Below are 19,321 nucleotides of genomic sequence, written 5' to 3'. Positions count from 1 at the left end.
AAACACCTTTTAACTGCCTCAGGCCAAACTGGGCTGCTGTCATCCTTCTCCACATTATCATCCTTGTATCTCTTCACTGGAGCAGCTCTTTGCCTTCACTTTCAATGCAAATCAGCCAACAGACCTGATTTCATATGGTTTATAATGTTTTAAGGCTGTCAGCAAGCCCAAAGAGCTTGATGCATTAATGCCAGATGCAAACAACATGATAATCAGCTAAATCAAAAGGAGCAATAAAAGGACTGCAGAGTTTAATTCACAGTTTAATTTCTCTATGGGTAATGGGGATGACTATTTGCATAGGACTGCTACCAGGCACCTCACTCAGTCAGGTAAATAACCACTTACCATGGCAGCTGGATTTTACCTTACCATGATCTGACAGCAGCACAGCAGACTGCCACACTGCAGTCCTGTTGTGGACTGTTGTTTGTGCCACACTGCACACACATGATGTCTTGTTGTGACATCATGAGCAAGCACTTGGCTGCTGAAGCTATACATGACTTCACGACTTTGTTCCAAAAGAACAATGCTGCTTAGTCTTGTCTGAGACAATGAGGCTGCCACAGTAACTCTCTTCTGCACAAAGCTGATGAGAAAAATCCATGGTGGACTTCCCAATGATACAATAACATTTTCAGAAATTCAAAGAAGAAATTCTAGTTCCATGGGACTCAGCAAAGCTTTACCCAAAATGTTCAGAGTTAGGCTTTTAACATTTCAGCACTAGCAGGTCTTTTACAGTTGATTTTGTTTTTTGGTGGTGGTGCAGGAGGAGGGAAGATACATCAGTGGTGAGGACATTGCTCAGAAAACTCTCCTGTCCCCTGGGAATTGCTAAGCTCACTTTTATATCTCTTATGTGTAGGAATCAAGAGGCAAGCAGAATAAAAGCAAAACTCAGCTTGAAAGCACAGAGTGAAATCCATTGAAATATTAAGCAAGCTCCTCTTTCCTCAGGCCAGACTCATCCATTAACCCGAAACAGTCTTCAGAGACAGGCTTTTCATTCCAATGCTGTTTCCAACCGCATTTTGCATTTTCATCTCTGTGGCACATTTTATAGTATGAAACAGCAAAATTTACCCATCCATAATAAAAGGTTACTGCCCCACCTTCCAAATTCAATTCCCTGTTCAATTGCTGACAAGCTCTGTAACTGAATAGGTCAGTGTCCCATTATCATGTACAAAAGATCAAAAAATGTATTTAAAAACACAGATGTTTAAATTCTGAGAGTATTAGTAGAAAAAAACCCAAATGGATCTTTGTTAAGAGAGAAGAGTGATGCTGTAGAGGAGCAAGGCAAGGCACACAAGAACCAGAGAAAATTATATACTATTCAGTATTATAAAAGATTTCTAGCAGGGAGAAAAGTCTTACTTCTATACTCATATCTCATCACAGAGATGATGGATTTACTAGGTAGCAAGACTTTGTGGTGATCCTCCTGTGAAAAACAAGCAAGGACAATGTCATCTCCTGTATGTGTAAACTTCTGATTTCTTCTGTGACTGGAGTAAAAGGTGTTGAAGCAGGCTGGGCATTTATTTAGGGTAGGAATCCAGGCAGCATTGGGAACAACACAAGAAAGCACCATTTGCAGATATTTATTTAATTTAATTACATCTTATCACTGAAGTCATATACATGTCAATTACCTGGTGGCTATTATTTGAAGCAAAAAATCTAAGTTCTAGCAACCTTAGCAGACAGGCCAAGAGGTAAACATCAGTATTGATGGAAGGATGGTGATCACCATAGTGATACTATTAGTTTAAGTAATGTTATTATAAGATTGCTTGTTCATTTAAGATTTATTACATATGTATTTCAGTTTTTTTCCAGTTATATGAAAATTTACCATGAGGATATATTGAGTTTGTCAGCTGATGACAGTATCAAAGAAAGGCAATTCCACTGATCCTATAACTGTGGTTTGTGGGTGTCTATATTTTAAACAGATGATTTCCAAACAAGCAGAGTTCTTTAAGCTGAAACAGCTACATGCACATTCACTTGGGGGAATAGATGTTTCCTATTATACACAACCAAGAGATTTCCATGCTGTAGTATCTGTACTAGAGAACCTGCCCAGTTCCTCACCATGCTGAACACATAAATAAACTCTGAGCAATTGCAGTCCCTTGTCATGCAAAAAGAAAAAAGAACACTAGTAAAAATATTTTCCTGTCTGAACTCAGAAAGAAAGAAATTAAGATAATAACTGAAAGTATATACATACAACAGAATTTGAGGCCACTGTTATATAAATTCTTTTTCAGTCCCTCAACATAACACCACAAATATTCTTCTGACAGCAACTCCTAGAATTCCTCAGATTAAAATCACCACCACAAAATCATTCAATATAACACTGTATCAGCTCAGGACACCTATGGGACAAACCTGCATGATAAAGCTTAAAATAATTAGAAATTGAAACATTTATCAGTAAGGCCATCATCTGCGGCCTGAATTCACATGACTTCCTGTGGAAGGTGTAAGACTCCACCTTGGTGGCTCACAACAAGCTTGGGAATAACTCTCCCTTTAGATTTTCTTTACATGAGGACGCTATTCTGCTGGACCTGACAACATCAGCATCAGTGAAGTGATTAATGAAGAGTCTGATCCTGTCAATACAAAATAAAGAAGAAGAAGAAGAAGAAGAAAAAAGAAAACACAGAAAAAGGGCAAGAAATTTGGACTGAGCTGTAAAAGTAGACATCCAAAGCTTCCTTCTCTCAGACCAAGCACCTGTGGTTATTATCACAAACCTTTAAGTACAGGTGGAAGTCTTGGGATTTCTTAAACTGAGAAAAAATCCCTTCCTGTTAATATAAAAAAAAAATCATCCCTTCCTTCATGAGCCACAGGTACAAGCTGTAAAGTACCTGAAGACAAAAAAGTTCACTTTTTCTGCAAAAGACTTGTGAGATTCCTGAAAAGTATGAGAATGGGTGACTGACCCCTGCAATGGAGGAAGGCCCAGAGGAGATGGGCAAGAATGATATGCTGAAGGAAGAATGTAAGGAAAAACAACGAATTGTCATAAAATGAAATTATCTCAGCGCAAGAGGGGCTAGATTTTGCTTTAGGAATACAGCTGCATCATGCAGTCCTAAGATCAAATAAACAGCCTTCCCTGAAACAATTAGTCAAGAGTAATGTTTTCCTGAGCTAACCAGGCCAGCGTGGGAGGGTAGTCTGTATGTGACTCAGCCCAGTATAAAGTATAGAAACTAGACAACTCAAAAAATCTGCTTAAAAGGCAGTAACTGGCTTGAGCTGGTGTAACATGCATATTTCTTCCCAGTAACTGTGAGGACACAGTGTCATGACAGCAAGCATTTAGAGACCAGTACAAGGAATTTGCACAGTGTATCTAATTGTGATTCCACTGCATATTGCAGCTGCTATATTGTGATTGTGCTGCAATTCCAGTATATTGCTGTAACATTCTGCTAAATCAAAGTCCTGGATACATCTGTGAGAACTTGGTTAGAGAGTACTGGACTATGGATGCAGGCTACTAAATAAGCCCAACACAAAAGACGACACCATTACTGGAAGCAAGACCTCTTCCTTTTTCTGGATTACCTGTTCTAGGTCATTGAATTGAAGAGCTCTCAGTAGAAAGTCACACATCTTTCATAGCCTCAAATACTGAAGCATTGGTTCTTCTACAGATGGCTGGTACAGCCTCAGACTCTCCATATTTAATGGTCACATCCAATGAAACCTGAAAGGAAATGAGAAGCCTGCCTGATTTGCTCAAGACCTCCATGAACTTAAAAAAAACAGTCAAACCAAACAAACACACTACTGACTGGTCTGACAGTGTTTTCCATACTCATCCCTAACTAAAAGACCACTGGAACCAATTAAGAGACAGAGGACAATCACTTTTCAGAAGTTCCTAGAACGTGTGAGCCCAGGCCCTACACTCTATTTGCCCTGTACGATAGGAGGCACCTACAGAAGGATCAATGGCTCATTTTGCACAACGAAAAGCCTGACACTCAATGCAAAATGAACTCACACTGGCACGACTGTGGACAGACTTAATTAATAATTTAGTTATGACAATGTAATGTAACTATTCTCAAGAGAGGTACTTGAACCTTTCCTTCTCAGTAACTGATTTAAATGCTTTCTTTAACTTAGGAATATTTAAGATGACTTGTTTCGAGTTAGTCATAGCAGATTAAACAGCAACTTCGCAACACATTTGTTTGCCCATTTTTAAACTCTTTCAGCCTATATGACACTGTAAGGCCTTCTGCCTAATTTTGTGCAATAAAATGCTACAGTTCTATCAAAGATCTCTATGTAAAGATAGAATTTCCATTGAAAGCATTGAACAAGTGCAAAGGGAAATCGCTAAGAGCAATTACTGTCATATTTTTGAGTCATGTATCCTGTTTTTCTCTTTCTCATTTATAAACAAATCATTATCATGGCAGAGTATGGTAAATAAACTGCTGTGCTTAAAACAGCAGGAGTTACATACCTGAACTTGCAGTCATCAACATGCTTCAGCAGATTGTGTTTTGGTTGTTAAAATTAGACTATAGCTCACCCCTTTCCACCCTGCCAAAGCCACCTGATGAAGGTGTAAGCTGTCAGGAAACAAATAAGCCTATGGACTAAAACCTAAAACAGATCTCAGGAAAGAAAGAAAGGAAAAGGGCAACTAGGAATAACTGCCTGGGTCCAGAAAAGCAAGTAGCAGGAGAAGTCCTTAGGAAAGTAGTCAGGAACTGCTGAGGTTTTAGTTTTACCCAAGCAACTCTTTTCCTCCCGTTTCCTTCATTCAGAGTGGGACTTGCTTTGCACTTTCTTCAGCTGCAAGAGAACTTCTCCATGAGTCACACAGGACACCAAAGCCCTAATTCCTAAGAGAGCTGAAGGAAAATAGAATGTCAGCAAGACAGAAGATTTCTTGGACATTTTGATTTCCTTAATTTGCTGCCACAGTTTTTAATACCATGCCAGTGACAACGTAGACAAGGTGGTAACTGGAAATGCAGGAGTAAAACAGAGCAGTGACAAAGAACTCCCTCAGTATGACAAGAAGTAATTCAAGTATTTAGCTATTCAATTTTTTTCCCATAAAACATACTTCTGAGTTTGAAAAGTCCCAGTTAGACAGGGAAACCTAATACTTTGCGGAGGTGTAAGAAGAAAAAAAGCAAACACTACACATAAATCAGATACCCTGCTGCAGCAAAAGGAGAATTGGGGAAACAGGGAGAAGTAAGCCAAAACTTCTTTTTAGAAGTGGCTCCAGTTCCTATCTGTTGAAGCATCTGCCCATTTCAAAATAAATCTGTCTATAATTCAAGGATGGGACATTTTTTGCCAATTTTGCTATTTTCTAACTTGCTTGAATTACTCAGTTTATAAAACAGGCTTCAGTGAAAGGTATTTAAACAAATGCCAGCTACTGCACACACACTTAACAACCACATGCCATCCTACAATTCCAACCTCTGCTTTTTAATTCCCAATCACATCTTTTCAGAGACATTTATGAAATCGGTGCTAGTGCAGGTACCATTTGTGGCCAATGCAAACAGTAATTGTTGCAGACCTCTTTAACAGATGATTGCGTGGATGTAACAAATCCCATAAGAGGAAATTTTAACACATGCTTGGGGAAGATATTATGCTTATTAGCTAGAATTCTTTTCCTAGCCTTGCTAGTAGCAGAGAGCCTTCATCTTCTCTTTCTATACTGCTACCAAACAAGAAAGATTGTGAAAGAGTGGGTAGGGTGCAGTGCAGAAAAGTCAATTGCTAAAAGAAAATCAGTTGTTTCTGTACCAGTCTTTTTTCCCCACTTCAGAGCTCTGTAGTACCGAGCACCCTCATGGGTCTAATAAATTCCACACCTAGCCCTGACATGACTACATCAGGAGTTAACACGACTTTTTTTTAAAGTTAAAAAAAATAGCTGCTGAAGAAGAAATTCAAGCCTGTTGTCAGAATAGGCTGCACCTCTTCTTAGAAAAATCCTCTGGTAAGAAGAAAGCATGACCATTGGGCAGCAGTCCCCTCCTCAGCATGTTATTTCCAAAACAGTCCAGACAAGGAATAATCAACCCTCTCAACAGAAGAAACATTTATTTGAGTCAGCTGTTAAATCAACTTCACCAACGCAAATAGCTTAAAGAAAAAAAGAACTCCACACACCAGCTGTCTATCAGTGTACCTTAAATTTACCTTGCAGACTTAGTTTTGTTGGGCTGCTTTCCTGAAAGGAAAGGCCCAACAAGCACAGCAGCCAGAGCATAAGGTGGGGGCAAACAGGGAGCCTTGGCCAAGGTGGAAGGAAATAATGTTGAACATCAAGAGTAGGATTCAGAAGCAGCTGACATAATGCTCATTGCACCCAGAAGAGAGGATTTACTTCTCCTCATGCCCCGCTTTTGGCCGTGTCTTTAACTTGTATCACGCGCGGTACTATTGGCCTCCACTGCCTCTCCACTATGAGCCAAACCTGCTGCTTTAGTGAGCTGAAGTGCCCCACAGAAGGGTACAACCAGCACCAGAACTGGAGGACATAAGAAGGGTGGCAGCAGGAGTACGAGTACACAGCCAAGTGGGGGGGGGGGCAGACGCAGGTGGCAAGGGGTGTGGTACTGCAGCAATCCACTGTGCCTCAGGAAGTCACACTTGAAATTCCTGAAGAGTAAGAGAGGGTATTCTGCAGAGAAAACAGACACAATCTGCTATCTGGTCACACATGCCAACAGCATAGCAACAGTTTTTTAAACGTCTTTTCCTTGCCACTTTTGAATTTTACCAATTTTAAACACAAAGTGTAACAGCAACTTGGGAACCCAACATCTAAACAAGGAAACTAGTAGAAAATAAAAATGCAAAATGTCAAGACAATTTCGGCAAAATCCTGGGAAAAGAGAAAAGAGGGCAATTAAAAATCTAACACATCACTTGCTTTTCAAATTTTTAATTAGGTATAATAAATGTACACAAAAGGAAGCATCAGCATTTTTGTTCATTTTAAGTGTATGATACGGTAGGGAAAATAGACACATGGCATGAGTGAGGTCAGAAGTATCAAGACTGGTTTGAAACATTTCAAAATGTCATGCTAACGGGATATTAAGGGAAGTTTTTAAAGCCATCATGAACAAGGCTTGTTTAACATCAGAGCTAGAAACCACATTGCATAAAAGTTTGACACAGACTTCAATTTTCTTCATGTCTTGTATATCCAGGAATTTCAGCTGTGAAGCCTAAATTAGGGTTAGCCATTTTCTCTCATTTTGAATGAGTTCATTGACGAAATAAATTATTAGACGGTAAGTGCAAACTGCTGCACTGCTTTGTCATGCTTAATCTATTACTAGAAAGAGTCTTAATAAGGCTGAGTAAGAGGCAGCAGCATTTGAGATATTATAAACCAGTCTAGCACCAAGCAACTCCAAAGTCTAGTTCCCTATTTGCCCTTTGGTGGATGCCCTTTGGGGAGTGAAAAAAGGAAAGAAATAAAACCACTGCATACTGCAAAGCCATAAACATCTGACTCCCTGGATAAAGAAAAAACTTACTTCATTTCCTGAAGCTACACATGGTCGACATGTGTTATTGACACATGAAATTATGCAAAATAATTTCAAAACCAAGGACAACACTTGACCAGTTACAGTGTTTATGAGTAGATGACCCTACAACACACTGAACTGTGTATTACCAGTATACTTTTGCAAGCAGTCACTGTAAACAGTACATTGTCTTATTGACCCTGCCAACAGTGCAGTAACATACGTGTTCAGTTCAGCCCTGCACTTCAGGACTATTTTTAAGTGCCCTCAAAACAAAAGATGCTTCTACGGCTCTCGTTAGCTATGCTAATGAATTCTTCTCATCACCCTCAAAACACACATGTGGCAAACAGTTACTCCAAAAGAAGAGGTTCATTTACATAACTCACCCAAAGGGATCCGGAATTAGACTTTTTGCAGTGCTTCAAATGCATAGCAAACTGAAGTTGGAAGTTTTCCCAGACTGAAATGTGCATCTTATCTATCTTTCTGCAGCACTTGCAGATGTTAGCTGACCTAATTCTGTTCTTTCTAAAATCAGTGAAAACTACTTACTGGGGATTACCAAAGCCAACATTAGAAGTCTTGACAAAGCACTAGGTGTACAACCACCCAAATTTCACTCTCAGCCAGATTCAGTTCCCATCCCCTGTAAGTATGAGACAGACATCATTTAAAAAAAAGTAAATTTCTTTGTGTCTTCAATCTTGCATCTTTTCCTTCTGGAAGCAATTCAGATTTTGTAAATTAATTGCATATTCTAATTCTGAGATGCTTGCATCTTCAATATATTAAAAGTGTATCAAACTGAAATGACAATGAAGAAAAAATATCTTTTTTGTATGACTGCTTAATTACTGTTATAGAATTCTAGAGAGTCTTACATACAGAATTAGAAAGAATTTAGTTTTTAAACTAAATTTCTTGGCCTACCAAAGTGAAAACAGATGTTCTTGACTTCTAGGCAGGTACTTCTACGATTTCAAAATAGTCATTAGGCAGAATCACATAGCCTTTTCCTGCCAATATGTCTTTTTCTTTCTGAAACTGAACAATTTCTCTCAGTTTTTCAATCTGTCTTTCCTGACGCCGGCATCGCTGTTGTGCTGTCTTGAGCTTCTTCCGCAGTTTTTCAACTTGTTCCTCCAGCTGTTGAATTCTTTTTCGCTGATGAACTGTATCCTCTACGGTATAGTTATGATCACAAAAAACAGCAAGATTGCTGGGGGTCTGGAGAGGGGGCATCAATAATCCAATACTTGGATCTACAAATCTAGCATCTATTTGAGACAAGTGAAAAGAAGGAGTTGATGGAGATGGTGCCAGTACTGGAGCTGCTGGTGGTGGTGGTGGTGGCGGAGGTGGTGGTGGCGGTGGCAGTGGAGGAGGTGGCAGTGGATCTTCTGGCTGCTCTGCAAATTCCTCAGACTAGAAAGAACAAGACAAAAATGTACATTTAATGCTTAACATTGTTTACAACTCAACTCCCGTATAATAACCCCAGAACAAACTGAATAACCAGGTTTTAAATTAATAAAATAAATTTCAAAGCCAAGATTTCAAAAACTGGCAAACATTTCTGGGCCTGCTTTGTCTGGCTTCTCAACTGGACATAGTTTAAAGCAGCTTCATTTTAAGGTCTCTTTGAAACTCAAGCCCTTAATGTCTAAACACTTCTTTTGATGAGCAGATTTTTGAAATCTATATCCACAATTACCTAAGAAGCAAGAACACAGGCTGCAATTCCATAAAACAGAGTTCAGATGACCTAGTAACTCATCACTGCCATCCCCATTCCCCTTTGGCCCTCCTTCTTTCTGCTGTGTCACATCACTGTGTAATTGAGCCTATCAGCTAACTTAATCAAAAACACATCAGAAGCAGACAATCTTCTGCTGAGGTAGAATAAGGGTCAACTACTGAGCAGGCTGATAGGCTAGCAGCGCGGAGAGATAGACACAGCAACACCAGTCTTCTCAATAACTGGAAGGGACTCTGTCACTGGCTCTGGGCTGCAGCATAATGGCTTGGTTGCAAGAGACATCACGAACCAAAACAAACAGCTCTTCAACAGCAAAGCTGCCCTCTCATCTTTGGTATTTACTCTTTGCTCAAACATAGTTGCTAAAATGACAGAAAGCTATTCAATCTCCCACTATCACTGCATAAATTTTCTGTCCATTACTAAATGTCAAAGCAATGCAACACAACGTATGACCTACACCTGCCCTGATATGTGGAAGAAGTGAGAATCATGGATTCATAGAATGGTTTGGGTTGGAACAGACCCTAAAGATCATCCCGTGTCAACACCCCTCTGTCATGGGCAGGGACACCTTTCACTAGACCAGGATGCTCAGAGCCCCATCCAACCTGACCTTGAACACTTCTGGGGATGGAGCATTCACAGTTTCTCTGGGCAACCTGTTCCAGTGCCTCACCACTCTCACAGTAGAGAATTTTTACCAAATATCTAATTTGAACCTGTCCTCTTGCAGTTTAAGGCCATTCTCCCTTGGCCTGTCACTATCTGCCCTTGTAAAAAAGTCCCTTTCCAGCCTTCTTGTAGGCCCTTTTTAGGTACTGGAAATTTGTTATGAGGTTTCCACACCTTCTCTTCCCCAGGCTGAACATCTCCAATTTTTTCAGCCTGTCTCTCTAAGAGGGGTGCTCCATCCTCTGGTCATCTTCCTGGCCTTCTCTGGATTCACTCCAACAGGTCCCTGTCCTTCCTGTGCTGGGACCCCAGAGCTGGATGCAGTGTTCCACGTGGGGTCTCGCCAGAACAGAGCAGAGGGGCAGAATCCCCTCCCTCCCCTGCTGCCCACGCTGCTTTGGATGCAGCCCAGGACTGGCCTTGTGGGCTGTGAGCTCACACTGCCAGGTTATGTTAAGAAACAGGACTGCATAGCTGGCAGATGGAATGGACAGGGGAGAAGCACAGTTCTGCCTTTTGGCAGCAGCAAAATATCAGTTGGCTCAACTCCACTGCAGGGTTTCTTTTGCAGATAAAACTGCATGTTTTATCACATTGCTCTTGATAGGTCCACCTGTACAGTTCAGGACAACACAGATCCCAAACCACTTGAGTATAGGCCAGAGCACAGAATCAGATTCTTTCTTCCCCAAAGGAATCCAGTATAATTCAGAAATGCTTCTGTGCACACGTTGATTGAAAAAGCACTGTTGAAAAAAAAGAGCTTGCAAATTGCCTGTTAAAAAGAAAGCTTAAAACATTCTCAGTAAAAGAGGCACTGAAACAATTTTCTACCTACCCACCAGTTGCCAACACTATTAGTACGAAGAAAAGCATAAGGACTGGGAAAATGTTGATTTGAAGAACAGCCAACAGTCCTCACCATCAGAACATCAAGCTCATCAGATCTGAAGATCATATCATTAAGTTCCTTGGCTTAACATGCAAACAAGATAGTATTAGATGTTTGGGTGTCTAACTGTCCCTCATACAAACTACAACTTGGCAGACAATAACTGAAAAGGCAGTTTAGTGATTAGTATTGAAGGCAAGTGGTGACTGGCATTAAAGGGAAATTTAATATGCACTCAAAAGTAACTGATCACATGAAAACACAAAACCAGCCAACTGGTCTTATTTCTCAGTTATAAAAAACTGCTGCTGTTAGCCTATTCACATATGAATATCCTAAAGAACTTGACCCTTTCAGCTGTCACTATCAAATTTTTCTACAAAAAAATAAACCCTACAAGGCAAAGATAAAGCCAGTAAAAAGAAACTCATTCTTGCTGGAAACAAAAGCAAAAATCAGATCACTGCTGGACTGCTGAATACACAGAGACTATTTGAAGCTACAAAGCATATGCTACTTCTACATACAAATTACTATTGTCACAACATATCACAGAGAACAGATCTTTGGTATCACTGTGACATCACCAGTGACTTCTAATTACTTCTTCCAGGCAATAAATACTTCTCCTAAGACATAAGTAAAGAAAAATATACCAAATTACACTGTGCAAAAGAAAAAAATAATTTTCAAAATTTTTCAAAATACAAAATTCACTGTATTTCAAAATCAGTGTGGATTCAACTTCAAAACAACCACTACTATTCTTTGTTATTACATTGTTACCTGAAGATATGTGGCAGCTTATTCAAAAGTGCCACGAGACAAAGAAGAATAGAACTAAATCCTTCAGAATTAAAAGGCACTCACTCTTCTGTGTTTTTGTAGATCCAGGTATGACAGCGAAATTGGGAACGTGGCTCACTACTAATCCTGCTGCACCAACAGTACTTTTGCAGACTACCCTATACACCCATTCAGCTTTCAGACTGTAAAAAAATTTGCAAGTATTTTACACACAATGAAGAAAATGTGTATTGCACAGATAAGCAAGGAAGTGTAATCAAACAAAAAACACAGCCATATTTCCCTGTAAATTGTCCATCTTCTTATTTTTACATAGTTTATATTCTCTTATCTGTTACTAGCCACTTCTCATTTTTCAATTTTTATTTCTGCAGCAATCCAATATTGTATATAAATAGAAAAATTGAACAAGAGAAATCTGAATTTTCCTCTGTGAACTTCATCCCATTTCAATCTTTTGCTCCCTAGACCTATTGTATCTATCACTGTCTCCTTTACCACTTTCTCTATGGGAGAGCGATGAGAGAGCAGATATTTTATATCCTTTAAAGGAGTTAAAAATCAACCTTTTCCATTCTTGTCTTGAAGTTATTACATCAAGGAGGAAGAACTTGCAAGTGAGTTGCATCTCACAGTAAATTAATCTAGTGGCACAGCGAAGGAAAGAATACCTCACACAGAAAACTCTACCATCAGAAGTCAGGGACCAGTCTGGCTTTTGAACACAAGGTCAAGGCAAGACAGAGGTGGTCTCAGGACAGACAGACAGCAGGTGCAGGTAAGGTTCTGCCGCTCACTTTTAACTTTGCAAAGCCAGAGGGCCTCCTCTTAAGAGGACAGTGAAGTTTCAGTTAACATCCACCATCTCTTCAAGGCTAGCAGTAGCCATCAGCCATGGGAAGAGAATAATGCCATTTGCAAGCATTAATGAAGGCTCTCTCAGACTCCAAATACGCAGGAAATGCTGTAGAACAGCTCAACTACAGGGCAGTATCTTCTTACTTTGCTGCCATTCCATTTAATTCAGCACATGGATGCTGAATTAAAAGGACACATGAGCAGGTCAGAGCCAGAGTCTGCCTGTACAACACTGTGCACTCCAAAGTCTCGGACAGCCTCACAGAAAACAAGAAAAGCTGTTAGAGGTGTTTCAGTCACCACAGCCTTCCTAGTGACCCCACGTACACACCCTCAGCACCCTACCAGCCTTCATCCTTCCCAGACTGTATCCTTCCCAGACTGCACCCTCTCCCTGCTCGCTGCCCTGCCACGCTGCAACCAGTGACACGCACAACGCGTTGCGGCACCTGCAGCCATGGGTGCTTTCGGTTTACCTTTTCACCGGGTTCAGTGTAACAAAATATTGTGGGCACAGCATTCTCTTTTAGGAGCTTGTTATTGCACTCCCTCTTAAAGCAATCGGGGGTAAAGTGTTCTGAGCAAATGCTGCTGTACTTGGTCGGCTTGAAGTTTTTCCTCTTAACAGCAGCTTCCCACTTCTTGCAAAGATCGGGTCTTGTAAGAGGAAACCTGCAAGTAAGAGGTACTTTCAGCTTTTCTGGAAAGCGTTATAACCCGGGGGCTCATGGCCAGAGCCAAACCCCTCCCGCCCCCCAGCAGGGGGTGGTCTCAGCCCGCTCTCGCTCTGAAACAGGCAGCTCAGAGGATCCCGTCCCTTGGCTTTCCCCAGGGAGCCGCCGAGAGGGGCGGGCGAGGCCACGAACAGACACATCCATCCATCCATCCATCCGTCCGTCCGTCCGTCCGTCGATACTCGCCCGCCCGCGCGCACTACCTCTCGGCTCCCCGCGAACCTCGCGCGCGCGGCCCCGCGCTGGCCCCGCCCCCGGGCGCGACCCCGCCCCGGCGCCCGCGCGCGCTCACTTGTGGAAGGAGATGGGCTTCTCTTTGTCGTATCGGTTCCGGCAGCGGTAGGCGGAACAGGACTGCACCATCCCGCCCAGCCCCGCGGCCGCCGCGGCGCGGCCTCCGTGGGGACGGGCGAGCCGGCGGGGCGCCGCGAACTCACCGCCGGGCACCCATGCTTCCCCCGCCTCCCGCGGCCCCCCCGCACGCCCGTGACCCTCCGGAGAGGGACGGGAACGGGACGCGCGGCCTCTCCCAACTCCAAGATGGCGGCGCCAGCTTCAACGGAAACTCTCGCGGTAGTGGCGCGCACCGCGCTCCGCCCACTGGGCGCGTCGGCGCGCGGGGTGGAGGCGGAGCTTTGTTTGGCGGGCCCTCCAATCCAGCCGCCTCCTTTCCCTCGCTCCGCCCCCTTGTCGGGGCCGTGCTCCGCCCGCACCCCCGCACCCACAGCCGGGCCGCACCGCCCACACCCCCCCGCACCCACAGCCGGGCCGCACCGCCCACACCCCCCCGCACCCACAGCCGGGCAGTGGCCCCCACATCCCCTGCACCCACAGCCGGGCAGCGCTGCCCACACCTCCCATCACGCGCAGCTGGGCAGCGCTGTCCACCCCCTCCCGCATCCACAACAGGGCAGTGCCTCTCCCCCCCGCACCCACAGCTGGGCAGCGCCTCCCGCCCCGCTGGGCACAATCCCGGGACCGAGGGCTGTGCTGCGGTCGTTCCTGCAAGGAGAGGGACCCTTCAGGGACTAGTCCGGCCGCGCCATGCCCGAAGTTCTGGCTGGGGATGATCGCCCCATCTGGCAGGCAGGGCTGCGGTCGGGCGGGCGGGTGTGCACAATGCGGCTGTCACAGGGGCAGGAAGAAGTTGGTTCTGTGAGCCCGGCGGGAGGTTCTGGCTCTCTTCGAGAGGAAAGAAAAAGGAAAAAAAAAAAAAAAAAAAAAAAAAAAGGGGCGGGGGAAAGGCAAAAGAAAACAACGCAAAGACCACATTGCCGTAACACGCAGGTGAATGAAGGATGTGTAAAACAACTGTCACTCGCCTAAATGTAGGTTGCAGGTGCATTAGCAAACAGGAGATAGATCTCTCAATAAATCTATCTGTTGTACAAATAAGTTTATTTTGAGCAGTTTCAACATATTACCATTCTTGTAGGCTCACTTTTGAACTCTGCATTAGATCAGCAAGTAAAACCATCCTACAGGAGTGACAGTTTTTGTATAGGAATGACGAAGGAACCTACCTTTAGGTGAGTGATGAGAAAAAGCTGTGGAGGTTCACTTGGGTCGGGGGACATGGTCAGGAAATCTCTAGATATAATGTTACACCCCAGTCAAGTGTAACATTTTATCTAGAGATTGCCTGACCATGTCCCCTGACAGAAGTGAACCTCTGCAGCTTTTTCTCTGACCCCACACAGACGATTGTTTTCTCCTCAGTCTACTTTCCCCCTCTACACTTGCTTTGTGAGGGAAAGAAAAGAAGGTGTATTGGCTTTGGAGTCTGTGGCTTCTCTGCCTAGGCAGCCCTCTTTGCCCAGCTGATGGAACGTACCAGTCACTACCATTTGCTTGCCCAGGAATATGACAGAAGAGCCTGTATAGCAGCTTCAGCAGTACTTCCACAAAGGCACTCGCATGAGCTGTTTTCAGTACTCAGTGTTGGCTGAGCACTGCTAACTCTGCCCCCTCTCCTGCTAGGTCAGCCAAGAGACAAGGAAACCAAAATAAGCTCTTTCTAACACTACCTTCCTCACCAAGAAAAATATGGTTACTCCTCCCCCATCCATGTGAATGCCTCTGTCCCTGGCCTTTGCCTGATGGCTTTCCTCTCCCTCGAGTCCTGCTGTTGCCAGTTTTCTGGGCAGCAGTTCTGCCACAGCCTCAGGGACCAGAAGAGCTGGGCCATCTCACAGCAATATGAGCTGGGAGTGGCCAGAGCCAAAGCCCAGGCTCACCAGCCTAGCCAGAGTCCTGCAGCACAAGAGCAGAGCAGACATTAATGGTTGGACCCACTGACACACCCACACAAGGTGAGGTGATGAACCAAGTACAAGGTCCACCCAGGTAATTCAGGCAGGAGCAGCAGGAGATTGTGCCAGGAGCAGAACTGGAAACACAGGTCTAAAGTTCACCCAGGAGATGGAGCTGAAGAGAGCAACAGCTGTGACATAGCCGGGCAGGGACTAAAGGTACCAGGCTGTGTTGAAAAGGAGCTCTTGCCCCATGAGCAAGAGTTGGGGGCCCCAAAGTACTTGAGTCAAGGTCATCAAGACCTTAGTCCATGCACCTAGACTCCAGCTCTCCTATGGACCTGAAGAGGGATCCTGAGTTGAAGTCCTTCTGGATTTGACACTAGTGTCCATCTCTTTTTCCATTCCTGGTTTTGGAATGAACCTAGGCAGAAGGGAGGCACAGTATGGCCACACAGATTGTGGGGCTAAGAACAGAGCTCAGCAGCTTCACTAGACACTGTGAGAAGTGGCACATGGTCGTGATATGTAGGGAGGAAATGCCTGGGGAGAGAGCATGAAAGCATAAGTAGGTTGCAGAAGGTGACTGAGGTAACTGAGGGGTTCCACCAGAGATGAGGAGATCTAGTGAATGTGTAGATGAGCCATTGAGACCCTCAGTCAGCAAGCTGATTTTAAAGACTTAAATGAGAGCTTTCAGCAGCTCTGTCAGGATCACATTGGATCCTGAAGCAAAAGGGATTTATAAAAGACTGGGTGGAACTAAATTTCCTCATCCCATAGGAATTTCAGAAACTTGGAGAGAGGCAGAGGCAATTGTCTTGAGTAAAGATAACAAATAAATACAACCCCCAAACTGGAAAATGCTATTCACATTTCAGTAATTTTGAAAATATTGAAAATACATCTAGGCCATTTCAAATCTTTTAACTTTTTTTTTTCCCAGGAAAAAAAGGCTTAATCAAATCCATGTCCATCTTCTGACTGACTTTTAGTTTGACTAGTTGGCATGTTTCCTGATGGCCGAGCCATTTCCCCGTCAGACTTTCCAGCACCGTGTTGTCGGGAATCATTAGTCGGACACCTGCACTATCCTGTGCCCATCCATCACAGACCGAAGGCACAAGCACTTGCCCCCAGGAGCCGCCACGCGTGGCCATTGATCTTTTTCCTCCTGCAGGACTCGTCCCCTGGCCGGACTGATGGCCCCGAGAAACCCCTCATTCCCGGACGAAGGCCCCGGCACTGCCTTCTTTCCCACACCGCAGCCACGGGGCGAGTTTCCGAGGGGGAGGAGCAGCACGTGTTCCCCACGGACACCCCACCGGGAAGCCGTTCCGCGCAAGCCCGGCGGGCGGGGGAAGGAGCAGGCGGGGGGGACCGGCGGCGGCAGCAGGGAGGCGGCGACGGCGGGGCGGGCAGCGGGCCCGGGGCGTGGCGCGGGTCCGGCGGCGCCGGGAGGCGGCTCAGTCCCCGCTGCCAGCCGAGGGCGGCCGGCCCCGCGGAGCAGCCGCCCAGCCCGGCCCGCCCCGCGCCGGAGCCGCCGCCGGCCGGCGAGGGCGGCAGCATGAGCGGCGGGCGTAGCGGGCGATCCGCCGTGAAGATGGAGGCACCGTTTTATCCCGAGGAAGGACTGGAGCTGCTGCCCGACTTCGTACCGCTGCCGGGTTTCGGTACCGCTGGCGGACCTGGAGCCGATGCGGCGGCGGGGCAGAAGCTGCTGCTGGGCGCCGGGAAGAAGCGGGACCTGCCGGCTGCCGCCCCCGCGCCGCTCCCGGGGCCCTTCGCCCTTCGCCCGCCTGCCGGCGCCCGCGGCAGCGCGGCGGCTCTGCGCTTGTTACCGCCGCCCGCCGCCGCCGCCGCCGCCGCCCCGCCGCCCACCGCGGGCTCCGCGGAGACGGGGAGCGGCGGCGGAGCGGCGGCGGCCCGCGGCGGCCCGGAGGCCGCGCTGGGGTCGGCTGCAGAGCTGCCGCTGCTGAAGCTGCCACCGGCCGCAGACCTGGAGCAGCTGCTGATCCAGGGGGGCGCGGGGCTGGGCGCGGGCAGCCCGGGGCCGACGGCACCTGGGGCGGGGAGCGGCGGGGCGGCGGGGCCGTTCCTCTACCGACAGCCGGTGACGCAGGAGCAGGAGGGTTTCGCCGACGGCTTCGTCAAGGCCCTGGCCGACCTGCACAAGCAGAACCAGCTCCTGGCGGCCCCGCCGCCGCTCTCCGCGCCGGGACCCTGCTGCACCGCCCGCCCGGGGCCGCCGGGAGCCCCCGCCACTGCCGCCGCCGACCCTCCGGCCGTCTACACCAACTTGAGCGGCTTCAACCCCGCGGGGCCGCTGAGCCCCTCGGGCAGCGCCTACCCCTCCGCCTCCGCCCCGCCGCCGCCGCCGGGCCTGGCCTTCGGGGCGGCGGGTCTGGGGAGCGGCCGGCTGCCGCCGGCGCGGTCCCTGGAGGAACCGCAGACCGTGCCCGAGGTGCCGCCGTCGGCGGGCGGGGAGGGCGGCAGCAGCGCGCCGACGCCGCCGTCGCTGTCGCCGCTGGACGCGGAGAGCCAGGAGCGTCTGAAGGCAGAGCGCAAGCGGCTGCGAAACCGCATCGCCGCCTCCAAGTGCCGCCGGCGGAAGCTGGAGCGCATCGCCCGGCTGGAGGAGAAGGTGAAGGCGCTCAAGGGGCAGAACGCCGAGCTGGCCGCCACCGCCAACCTCCTCCGCGCCCAGGTCACCCAGCTGCAGGGTCGCGTCCGCAGCCACCTCTCCTCCGGCTGCCACATCAACGCCGCTGGGCATCCTCCTCCTCCTCACGCCGCCGCCCAGCCGCGGGAGACTGCCCCCGAGGCGGCCGCCGCCGCGCCGGAGACCAGCGCCTGCTGAGGAGGGACACCCTGCCGGCCCCATCCCGCCCGGGGGCACCGCGGGGCCAAGGTGCGCGCCCGCCGCCGCCCTTCTGCTATGATTATTATTATTTTTATTATTATTATTAATTATTATTATTATTTATTTGCGCCCGGAGAAGGCCTTTTTTTGCGAGAGCCGGGTGTTGCTAAGCGTTTCCCGAGTTCTGTCGATGTCGCATTCAGCAGAGAGGGTTTCCGTGGGTGGTTCTGGGGCAGGTGGTTGTTAGTTTTTCAGTGAAGTACTTGAGGTCTGTAGAGATTTCCGAAAATAAGAAAATTACTGTTTACAGAAAGATTCAACTTTATTTTCATGGGGGATATAAAACGTGTGTTTCCTAATACACCTTACTGAACTGTATAGCAATGGATAAGCTTTTCAAACTTAAAAAAAAAAAATAGCCAGAATCATACCTTTTGAAAAGATGTGCGTGTATATATATATTTAAAACATAATATGGCTATGTATATTTTCTTGGTATTGATAAAGAACTTTTTTAAAAATACTGTCTTTCTCTAGAGCTTTAATTTGCCATTGAGAGTTAAGACAGCTGTGTGGGTGCTCTTGCACTTACATGGCTTTGATTTGCAAGTTGAACCTTGGAGGGAAATGATTTTTGTTGTAAATCTTAAACAGATTGAAATGCATTGCTGACTCAGTCATAAGAAAATAGTTTTCTAAACCTGTATGCTCCATATTTCTTGTGCCAGTGCAAACTTGGGGCATTGATAGTTATTTATTGAAACTTGAACACTTTTTGGACGTTGCCTAGACCTTATTTTTCTAGATAACATGTTAGTAGAGAAAATGGTTACTTTGGCAAAAAGAGCTTTACTTTTTTTTTCTCTTTTTTTCCTTCACTGTGTACATTCCAGTAGTG

At 46.3% G+C, this 19,321-nt stretch overlaps 2 protein-coding genes across 2 annotated transcripts; one reads left to right on the top strand and one right to left on the bottom strand.

The window, feature by feature from the left end:
• Positions 1-6,468: 6,468 nt before the first annotated feature.
• THAP1 (THAP domain containing 1) lies at positions 6,469-13,861 on the bottom strand. Its single transcript, XM_082300928.1, has 3 exons — positions 13,601-13,861; positions 13,051-13,246; positions 6,469-9,008 (listed from the first exon to the last, which is right to left on the bottom strand). The coding sequence occupies exons 1-3, from the start codon at positions 13,669-13,671 to the stop codon at positions 8,541-8,543; spliced, it is 735 nt and encodes a 244-aa protein (XP_082157054.1). The 5' UTR covers positions 13,672-13,861; the 3' UTR covers positions 6,469-8,540.
• A 3,266-nt stretch (positions 13,862-17,127) lies between these two features.
• LOC309584727 (transcription factor Jun-like) lies at positions 17,128-18,868 on the top strand (the record flags this gene model as incomplete). The annotated part of the gene is made up of 1 exon (XM_082300927.1): positions 17,128-18,868. One exon carries the CDS (start codon positions 17,128-17,130, stop codon positions 18,418-18,420), a length of 1,293 nt encoding a protein of 430 aa, XP_082157053.1. The 3' UTR covers positions 18,421-18,868.
• Positions 18,869-19,321: the final 453 nt, after the last annotated feature.

Source organism: Coloeus monedula (genome assembly GCF_965178545.1).
Source record: "Coloeus monedula genome assembly, chromosome: Z".
NCBI lineage: Eukaryota > Metazoa > Chordata > Aves > Passeriformes > Corvidae > Coloeus > Coloeus monedula.
Note: the sequence above shows the minus strand (reverse complement) of the source record. Positions and strands in the feature narration are given on the sequence as shown.